Source organism: Buceros rhinoceros, unplaced genomic scaffold, assembly GCF_000710305.1.
Source record: "Buceros rhinoceros silvestris isolate BGI_N320 unplaced genomic scaffold, ASM71030v1 scaffold6288, whole genome shotgun sequence".
Lineage (NCBI taxonomy): Eukaryota > Metazoa > Chordata > Aves > Bucerotiformes > Bucerotidae > Buceros > Buceros rhinoceros.
In genome coordinates this window covers 141,432-152,208 of record NW_010426343.1, presented here as the reverse complement: position 1 = coordinate 152,208, position 10,777 = coordinate 141,432, and the positions used below count along the sequence as shown (strand labels likewise).

Here is a 10,777-nt window from a genome sequence, read left to right as displayed (position 1 = left end):
TGCTTTCCCCCATTCTCCCCCCGAAATCTCACTTATACATCAGTAAAGGTACAATTGCAAGACTCATTAACTTGTTTCTGACAAAATAGTTCTTCACTTGTAATGTATTAGCACAAGCCATTAAGCCAGAGTCTCTTCTGGCAAAAGCAATCACAGCAGATGGCACCTCTTCTCTCTATTAATTTCAGATTGGACATGTACTTTGGCTTGTTAAGTCATGTCATAGTAGTGAAATAACAAGAATCATTCAAGCGAGCGTGATGATACTACCTTATCTGAAGATGCAGCTATATAAAGGGAGTGCCTTTGAAAGCATGTTTTAATAGAAATTTAAGGCTCCATAAGGTGTTCCATTAAAACTAAACAGTTAATGTAATTAAAACAGGAAGGGTGCTTTTATCTGACTTTTTTTTCTCTGCAGCTATTGATTTTTATTTATTTAATTTTTCAACTCTAATGGTACTTCTGTTTGCGGTTACTGAACTTAGTATTTCCCTGGAGTCCCATTTAAATCTTTTAACGTGGATCAGCACTTTTGGCATTATGCTGTTGTCTACCTGTGTTCAAGTAAATCAATTAAAGTGCACAGCTGTTCAAGTAAAACATTAGCCAGTATCCTGAGACTCCAGGCAGTTTGCAAAAGTGCTGCGCAGGAGTAGAAAAGACACCTGGTGATGTGATGTATTTTGTGTATGGGTGTTTGGGTTTTTTTTTCCCTTCTTTTAATTTGCAATTACTGTAAAAACAGGTTGTTTTTAAATTGGCAAATTCGGAGGAGGAAGAGGAGGAGTTGTAGTGTGGTGACAACTTTCTGAAACAGTGTGATCCTTCATGTGATGCAATTTTGACATAGCAGAAGCACTCAGAATATGAAAACAGAAGAGTATTTGATGGTGCTCAAATTAGCTGGTGTTACATGTGTGCTGCACAACAAAAAACTTCTATCTCTTGACATTTGTGTTTACAGTTAAACTGAAATAGTCAAAGAAGACATTATTTGCGTTCTATACATACCAAAAGTTTTTGCCTATGTTTCTGATAACAGGTAGCATGTATGCAGCTCATCAATGCCCTCGTTACTTCTCCAGAAGATCTTGATTTCCGGATACACTTGAGAAATGAGTTTTTACGTTGTGGCCTGAAGAAAATATTGCCTGTAAGTCATATGTATATAGGAATCGATCACCGCCAACTGTTCGTGACTGTTGAGGATAACCAAATTATTTTACTGAGAGTAGCAGATGTGAAATACTAGGGATGGAGAAGGTTAGACCTCGAAAGGACTATCAATCCAAATCTGCCTTATTCTGCATAGCTGCAAAATTAGACTCTCAGTAGCTATGTAAACCACAATGGTACTGAAACAAGTCAATATATTAGGAGTTAAATTAGGGTAGTCAAATTTAGTGTAATGAGCTCAAAGTGCAATGCAGTGAATGTGAATCTATCTGGCAGTGAAACCAATCCTGGATTAACTTTCTTTAGATATGCTGTTCCTGCTGTTTGCTGTGGAGTCTGTTTTTCTTTAATCTGCATTCTGAAAATACATGTGGAGTTTTTAATGAAATACAAAATTAACTCCTTCATTTTCTTTGAGACTGCGTGTCTTCATGCAGCTGCACTGAAGTACACCCTTATGGATAGTTGTCTGTGGATGTTTCTGACTTAGGGGTAGGTTTATAGCTCCCAACCAGGAAACCATTCTGATGCTTGCATCAGGAATACGTATAATTAAACTACTCAGCAGTTTCTCACAAAAAATGGGCGAAAGACTACCTGCTTAGAAACAGATTTGAGACAGAATTTATGCTGCTCTAACTTTCAAGATATGAAGTTTTGAATCATCAACATTTGTCAGGAATAAAAATCTTTGGATTTTAGCACATTCAGCTTTGAAACTGTTTCTGGTATGTGTATGTTAATTTTTCTTAGGGTATGTATTTAGGTTATATATCATGTAGGTACATTAATGTCTTTGTTTGCTGTAGAACATCTGAAAGCCTGAAGAAATCATAGGGGGTTTTTTAATCTACTGAAATTTAGTTTACACAATGAGTAAATGCTTAAAAGCAAAACGAACCAATCAGGAAGAGGAGGATCCATATTTCTCTCTCTTAATCTGTCCAGATTCACAGTCCCCTTCTCTAGTCATTAGAATTGTTACAAGTTTCTGCATCTTTAGGGAACGTTCAGAGTTGTCATTCAGTTTGTGCATATCCAGTCATGACAATTCCAGGTTGATTTTCGTTTAAAGCATGGAGTGCATTCGCATTTATTTTATTTGCCTAGTAGGAAGCTAAACTTGCTTCTTCAGAAATTCAGTTTCTCTAACACACTTACAAGAAAAATATTTTTTTTTCTCTGCTCCAAGTATTAATTTTTGTTTTGTGTTTTTTACTTGTCTTGTATTTGTCAATATACTGTGGTTGTTTTTATGCTGTAATCCAGATTAATTTAACAGTCACTGTTAGCACGTCGTCTTTGCACTCCTCTAGGCTTCATTTTTATTCATGTTTTGAAATATCCTTATGCTATTTTTTTAAAGAAACTTTGACATTAGCAAGCATAAATTGCTGACTATGTCGCATTAAGAGAACTCAACTCAATTAGAGGGTTTCGTATTTGTTCTGCAGCCCTGCAGATACCTGCTCTAGTCACTGATTTTTTTTGCCTTAAATTTTCTTGACTGTGCCCCAGGCACAGAGTTACAACTTACTCCTGTTCCGAAGGTTAATGTCTTGTATTTTGTCATTATACACTCTTGGGTGGGTGGATGGGGGGATTATTGCCTTAAAATACCTGTTTTAAAAAAGGGAAAATAAAGATGTGCTATGCCTTGAAATATAGGGCCTGAAAGATAAGGAAAATGAAGAGCTTGATATTCAGCTGAGAGTGTTTGATGAGAACAAAGAAGAAGACTTAATTGAACTGTCACATCGTCTCAATGATATCAGAGCTGAAATGGAATATCCTTTACAGAAATGGGGTTAGAACTTTTTGCGTCGTTTAATAACTTTATTTAACGTAAGTTAGGACACTGTACGTGCAGTTTGTGTCACAGTTGTTTACCTTGTCAGGGACTTTCTCAAGCAGATTTCTTTCCTCTTGTGTTTTGTTAAAAACTTATGTAGACAATTAGTACTTAAATTTACATGTCAGATGTAAGTCATGGGGAACTGAATTAAGTTTTCATAAATAAGTTTTATGATGCTAAATTCTGGCTATAATAATGCATGAAGATACACAGTTACACCCGTAGAAGATTGCAAGTTTAAAGAAAAATGAGTTTTGATAACTTAAGGTGGAACAACGTTTCTGGTGGGTTCTGAAGCACTGAAGATGCTTGCCATGTAGTTGTGCAGAAGCAGTAAATTCAGTTACCCAAGTTCAGAATGGTAGCTTTCAGTTTTTGAGAGAGTAGTAGCTGGTGCTTGAGAAGCAGTGGAAGGTAGAGGTAACCAATGAGAGGAATATAAAAGCACTAACGAGTAATGTTGTTGCATTACAGAACAGGTAATTACGGGTAATTTTCTTCTTTAAGAAATTAAAAAGATTGACTAGAGTGTATTTGCCTGACTGTCTTCAGAACGAAACTGAAAGCTCTGTGAAATATGTTTATAGGATTCTATGATAACAAATATTTAGTATAATTTTTGGGAGTAGTAATGAAACATCTTAATTGTTAAATGGGACAGTTTCTGTGGGTGATCTTAGTGGGAAAAAGATACTTACTGATAAGGATTAGTAGTTCAGAGTGCTGAAAGGTTTTACTTGAACACTATGAGCAATAGTGTCGAGGGAACTGGGTGTAGATGGATGTTTTGTTGTGTTGTGGGGGTTTTGTTGTTTTTTGTGGTGGTTTGTTTGAGTGTGGGGTGTTTTAGTTCTTTTTTTTTTTTTTTTAAAGTCCTTGTATTTCCTTAACAATGTTTGCACTGATGTGAATGAAGTGTTTCATCTGCTGTATAATATGTTGAAGGATACTTCTTCTGAAAACTACTTCTTGTCTATTCTCCAACATTTCCTCCTCATCAGGAGTGATTACTATGTCCGGTAAGCATCAGCTGTCAGGTTTGGTTTTTTGGAGGGGGTAGAGGGAAGAGTAGAAATCAAAGATCTGGTAAACTGAGTGGCTTGTAATCATGCCTGAATAGTTGCCCTGTAACGGATGTGTTGTTTGTCTTTCTGCCCATGTTAATCTTGAAAAGATCTTGTTATATGTAATAATGCTTATTTCAAATACTTGAACCTTATTCTAACACTCTTATCCCGGAATCTCTTAAGTCGTTGTGCACTTTTTCCTTTATTCAAGTTTGATAGGTTCATGGCTTCAAAGAATGTGGAAGTTAATTGTATAACTACTAACTGAAAATACTTCCACAGTGCCTTGAATCTTGTCTTCTCAATGCGAGGTTCTCTTACCGGCAGCTCAGTGTCTTGGCAAAGTACCACATAAAAAATCTTGCTTTAAGAAGTAGCTTTTTTGTTGTAAAGGGATGATAAAAACAATTGATATGCAAAATGGTACAATTAAGAATATTAATAACAAATAATCGGAGAAATCTTAGATTTTAGCAATTTTTTTTTGTAATTTGAAAGTTTGGAATATCATCAGTTTGAGCGTTTCCTACTTTGAGAGCTCAATAGTATGTGAAATTGAGATGTAACACCTTGCACTGGTATGAACTAATAATTCTGAGCACAAAATCCTCTAATCTTAGAGGTTCTTGGGATTGTTCTGTAGAGATGTATATCAAGCAATAAAGTTAATTATTAACTCATTTTCTAAGTAATTGAATAGTGGTACTGTTGCCAACGATGGAATTCACTGCTGGAAGTGTGCTAAATAATTCTTGCAGCATATATTGAAAATAATGAAGGTGGTTCTTTTATTGATTATTATCAGTCAAAAGATAAATGAAAAGTACACAATATTTTATGGAGTCGTGAACTTCTTCAGATACCCTTCTGAGAAAGTGAAAACAGTGTTATTTGCCAGAGTGCCACTAAGTCCTTTAACTTGATCCTTTCCCTGGCAGTTGTGTAATTCATGTAGCAGGAATTAAAGCTGCCCGTTTCCCCCGCCTCCATGTTGCATAAAGGTTTGTTCATGTTCTTACCTTGTAAAATGTGTTCTTTGTTAGACCTCAGTATTACAAGATAATAGAAGAATGCATATCACAGATAGTATTGCACTGCAGTGGCATGGACCCGGATTTTAAATGTAGAGGAAGAATAGACGTGGATTTGACTCATCTTATTGGTTTGTATACTATAAGCAATTTTATTTTCCTGAGGTGCATGTTTTTCTTTGGTTTCTTCGGTCTAAACTTGAATTGACTGTGAATTTTTTCATCTCTGGGAATAGGTGTGCTTGTAAGAGGAGGCCAGATTAAACTCTGCAGCCTTTGATCAAATGACACTGCTTCTCCAAATTTGTCTTAATAACCAGAAATCTTGTTCATAAATGCTGTGAACTTCATGTCGTTTACGAATATAAAAATTTCACTTTAGTATTAATTGTTAGTGGATTATATGGTTCATTCTAAGAATATTTTCATCGAATGCTTTAGGTTGGAAGGGACCTTTAAAGGTCATCTAGTCCAATGCCTCCTGCAGTGAGTAGGGACATCTTCAGCTAGAGCAGGTAACAGAAGTGCTTTGTGCCATTGAAAGAAGAATCTGCCTCACAGTCTGTCCAGGTTCTCCTTGCCAACAAACTAGTTCTACTAAAGGAAGGAAATGCTTCCTAATCTGGAAAGGAGGCTTTCTGAATTGAAACCTCAGAAGTAACTATTACTTCATACCAGGGTAAAAATCCCTTTTTCAACTCTTATTTAGCAGTAGATTTGTATAAAGGAGAAGGGCAAACTCAGATCTGTCAGAGACAGAAGTATTATGATGATTCATCTTCCTTGGTTCTGTGTCCTCACCACTTTCTTTTCATATTTACAGATTTTTCTCATCAAAATAATTCATTAAATATTTGGTCAGACCAACCTAGTAATTAACTGTACTTTTTGTCTTTTGTATCATGGGGTCATAGAGTAATTGTAGATAGAAGGTGCCTCAGAGCTGTAATACATGTCACCTGATATCTGTGCGGTATTTTATTTGATTTCTAGATGCATGTGTGGACAAAGCTAAAGTAGAAGAGAGTGAAAAGAAAGCAGCAGAATTTTCCAGAAAGGTAAGTCCTATTCATCACTCCTTTTAGGGAACAGAACAGAAGTCTGACAGGAATATTGTAGGCTTGTTTCACAGTAGAAACTTAGTGGAAACTGGGAAATAGTGTCTCTCACAGGCATTTTTACATTCAATGGCTCTGTGGGTTTGGGGGTTTGGGTTTTTTTGTTTTTGTGTGCAGGGCTCAGATTCCAGCTTACTCTAAAAACAAAAGCAGATGAGTAGTATTAGCTGTATGTATCTTTAGTTGTGCTCCTCTGCTGTAGGTGACTGCTGGGAAAAGTTCTGCTTGTTGCTATTTTGTCCTGAAATACTTGATTGTAGTTAAATACCTGAAGTGAGGGCATATGCTTAAAAGAAGGAGATAAAAAAGTGGGGGCTGTGGGGTATGTGCGGAATATTCACAACTCTTCATCTAGCTTTGTTTCAGAACCTGCAGAAACTCACTGAAAGGCAGTATCTTTCAGTGTTTGAGAAAGTGTTGACTCCGGGCACAGAGGTGTTACTGTTAAAATACCACTTTATTTCCCTGTAATGCCCATGGTAATTTATTATGTTATGAGGAAGAGTAATTTATTTCCTTATTATTCATGTTTAGGAACCTTATAGTGCATTTTGGAACCTGTTTTGCTGACAGATTTATTCTTCTGGTCCAGTTCCCTTTTATGAGGAACTTGATAGCTAATTCCTATTCTGGTGATGGGCAGTTGTAGTTTGTTTCTAGATACAGGAGAGATTAGACAGTTAAGCTTACTTCTGTAGGAAGAATTCCTGCTCAGTATAGTTCTTGTAATAAAATTTTTGGGGGTGTGTTTCTAAAGAAACTGACACTTATCCTATTGGTGCTGAAAGGATTGCTCTACAACATATTTTCTCAGACTACTTAAAGTAGTTTTACTGTAATTCTGTTTCCTAGATTAACAAATTACCCATTATCACAATCTCAGCTCATCACATCCTGTCCAAGGATGGGAAATACTGAATGCACTGTATTAGCTGCAATAGCACCGAAGTTCGTATACCATGTTGTTGTGTATTAAAAGCTTTCAAAATCGTGATGTTTGGTCTGGTCTAAGAAGCCTTTTGCAGGCCAAAAGGCAGCAGATGTTCTTGAACACGGTGATTACCAATTTCAAACGAGGGGTTGAATGGAGTCATTAGCTTTTCTCCAGTGTTAAATGCGGATGCATTTTTAATAGGAGTTGTGGTGCCTGAGCCTTATGGGGAGCAAATTGTTGTGAAGCTGTCCTGGCAGAGTTACCTATCATAATGTGCGTTGCTAGTGGCAGTCAACACATGTTCTTCCTAGTGATAGCTTGCTCTGACCTGGGGAAGAATGAATTACAGAAGCTTTTTTAAGATGGAAGAATAATCTCTTAAGCCTAGGAGACAGTAGCAGGATGAAAATAAACAGCAAGTTTCTCACAGTCATGGGGTAAACTGGCATTCAATTTTGTATGGTGACATCAAGACTAAGGGGATCACTGACTTGTTTGAATACCTCCGTTCCTATGTTACTTTATGGATGATACTGCTGAAGCTGCACACATCTCTCTTCAGATTCAAGCTCACTGTGTGAGATGTGTACTTGAGTTCAGTTTGAGAAGTGTGCAGTGTTCAGTTGTGGGGGAAAAACCTGGCATCAGAGCTGCATCAGAGTGGTTCTATGTCATGACTTACTGATGAAAGAAATTTTGTGGTACTAGAACAACATGTAGTGGAAAAATACTATTTTTTTAAGTTAAAAGTGCATCTATTGCTTTAGTTGTGGTATTGTTCAAGGAATTCCTAAAAGGATGGTATCTAGTGTAGGCATAAGTGGACACACACTTACGTGCTGGCTGATCGTTACAGTTTGATGAAGAGTTCACAGCTCGACAAGAGGCACAAGCGGAGCTTCAGAAACGAGAAGAGAAAATCAAAGAACTTGAAACAGAAATCAAACAGCTACGAACACAGGTAATAAAACTAAATCACAGTTAGTGATAGAATTTTTTTAAACTTGTTTTATGTTTTTAAGAATTGAAAAGAAATTACCCAGGAATGTATTTTCTCTATGGAGTTTGAAATGTATGTTATCGTTGTATTGATTCGTTATTAAGCCGGTTGAAACTACTAAGGATAGTTCATGGAAGTAACATTTTTTTTGAACAGTAGTATATTCAACATCTGCCACAGATAGGTGCTTTATTGAGGAAAACATTTCCTTAGGCTGTGAGAAGTTTGAATTCAGCCTGAGGGTTTTTTTTTCCTCCAAGTACCTGTTTATGCTTTAACATTGCTACTTCTGTATGTTTTCCAGAAGGTGTTTGTTTTGGAAGGCTTCATGCTTGAATTGCAAAGGTGGAAATCGTGATAGCTGTGCGTGCAGAGTATGCAAACCTTTCAGCGTGTGCATGCAACTGATAACTACAATTTTTTTTTTTTAACTCTGGATATCAGACTGTAGCCATTTCTAAAATGAATATTACAGTAACTTCACACAGGCTCGTAGGTAGATAGAACAAAAAATGCAAAACCTTATGGAAGTGGAAGGTGATACTGAATTCAGCAAAGCTGATTTCACTTGAGTTCATCTCCTCATGAATTTTGCTCACAAGCACCAAAACTGTATCTCCAAGCAATCTGTTCAGGATCACCAGTGAAGCAGAGAGGACAAGAAATGCTGCCTTTTGAGCTCTTACAACGTTTATTTGGTTTCTCTTGTTTAATGGCAACGAATTTGGTTTCAGACAGGTCTTTCATACCTTTTAGGAACCAACAGATACTATGGTTTGATCTTTTTGCCTCAGCCTAGCTTATTTCCTACTCCTTCAATGTTAGACATTTCTTTTTAACCCTCATTGTGGATATCTTAATACCCATGGTCTCACTTCCTGTTTGGATAAGAGGAAGAACAGCGTGTGATGTGCTGTAACCTGGTTGCCCTCATCCTGCTGTCGGGATGCTGGTCTTCTGCTGGCAAGTCCCCTGTGCTATAGCCTTACGAGAGCACTGGCCTTCTCATTGATGTAAGCGCATTACACTGCATTTAACAGTTGGATCACTGCTGGTTGTGTCCTTTGCCATCAGTGCGAGTCATTCGTACAACCTGTGCTCACTTATGGTTTCTTACTCTGTTTTCACACAGACGCTTCTGTTCATACTTCATTCTTAGCAATTTTAATGTTTGTTACAAATGTCTACAAGACGATGTTGCACTGAAATGTGACATTTTAATGTCCATTAAAGTCCATTTTAATGACTTTAATTTTTGCATCACAACTTCTGTAGTAGTTGATTGTCCAAAGAGTCACATGCCTTGTGCAAAGCCAATAAATGATTTTTAGTCTAATTAATTATTAAGCCTGATATAGTGATTCTGATACTGTTCAGATTATCGTTACAGCTCATACTAATGATGAAATTAAAAGTGATACATATGAAACTTTTAGGATCTGTGCCTTTTTTCTCAAGCATTATGCTCCCCATACAATATATTAGGATACCTATTTTTAGATTCAGATTTTTCTCAGATTGAATTTTTTTTTTCTTTACAAAGTCTACATCATTTAACTGGAAGCAGTAAATAATTCCATAGGGAAATAGTATGCAAATCAGATTAAATGTACAGTCTATATTGTATAATAATTTTGTAATAAAAAACTAGTAGAGGAAATAGAATATGAGCTCATATGGCAGTTTGTGCGTAGCTGCTGGTGCTGCTTTTTAACATAGTCTTGAAGGACAAAAATCTGAGGAATTCATACCAGGCTTAGGGACTAGGATCATGTTATCACTACAGAAACCTCTCAGATGGTTTAACATGTTGTTTCTCTTCATTGTTCCTTTAACGGTTTATTAGAATAGATGATGGCAATTGCTATTTCTTCCTATCCCTGCAGAAACAACTGGAGATTTAAAAGAAAGCATGATAATTTTGGTGGCGTCCCCCCTCCCCCCCGGGATGTTAGATAGTTATAACAACTGTGGTCCCATAACCTCTTGCACTGCAATAGCTGCTTCAGTGATTTCTGAGAAAAACTTTCCCCCAGCAAATTAGTAGTGTTAAAATTCAGCGTGGTTATAACCATCTCTGTTGCCCCAGCTTGCCAGGATATCCTAAGTGGGATAAATGTCTTGTGCATTGGTAAGAAATAAAATGCAGTTCTGTTCACTTAAATGTTACTGCTACTATTACATTTTCTTTAAAATGGAAACAATTTGTTTTTATAAAATGCTAGGTTATTCAGTTTACTTGGCAGTTTTATGGTACGTGGTATAATCTATTGTTATCGTTTCTCATTTAAATAAGAGAATGGTTGAATTTCTCACTATCTTGACTGGTTGACTACAAAGCATCCTAGCTGGTTCAATTTCATATTAAACCTCCTCCCCACCTTTTATATTTCAGGGTCCAGGCCTGACAGGTCAACTGACAGAAGTAGCACCATTACCTCCAATCCTACAGACTGAGACTGCACCACTTCCACCATCTCCACTGCCTGGTGTAGTAGTACCACCTCCGCCGCCGCTGCCTGGTGTAGTAGTACCACCTCCACCGCCTCCCCCACCTGGTGGAGTAGCACTGCCGCCGCCGCCGCCTCCCCTG

General features: G+C 37.1%; 1 protein-coding gene across 1 annotated transcript in view; it reads left to right on the top strand.

Annotated features, from left to right (window-relative positions):
- DIAPH2 (diaphanous-related formin 2) overlaps window positions 1–10,777 on the top strand; it is a gene marked incomplete at both ends in the record, with an annotated part of 150,142 nt that overhangs the window by 17,857 nt on the left and 121,508 nt on the right. The window contains 7 exons of the mRNA XM_010141468.1: window positions 1,046–1,156; window positions 2,848–2,966; window positions 3,937–4,053; window positions 5,145–5,263; window positions 6,126–6,190; window positions 8,041–8,145; window positions 10,580–10,776. Of these exons, the coding sequence (XP_010139770.1) occupies window positions 1,046–1,156; window positions 2,848–2,966; window positions 3,937–4,053; window positions 5,145–5,263; window positions 6,126–6,190; window positions 8,041–8,145; window positions 10,580–10,776 (833 nt within the window). The remainder of the gene's footprint in view (window positions 1–1,045; window positions 1,157–2,847; window positions 2,967–3,936; window positions 4,054–5,144; window positions 5,264–6,125; window positions 6,191–8,040; window positions 8,146–10,579; window position 10,777) is intronic.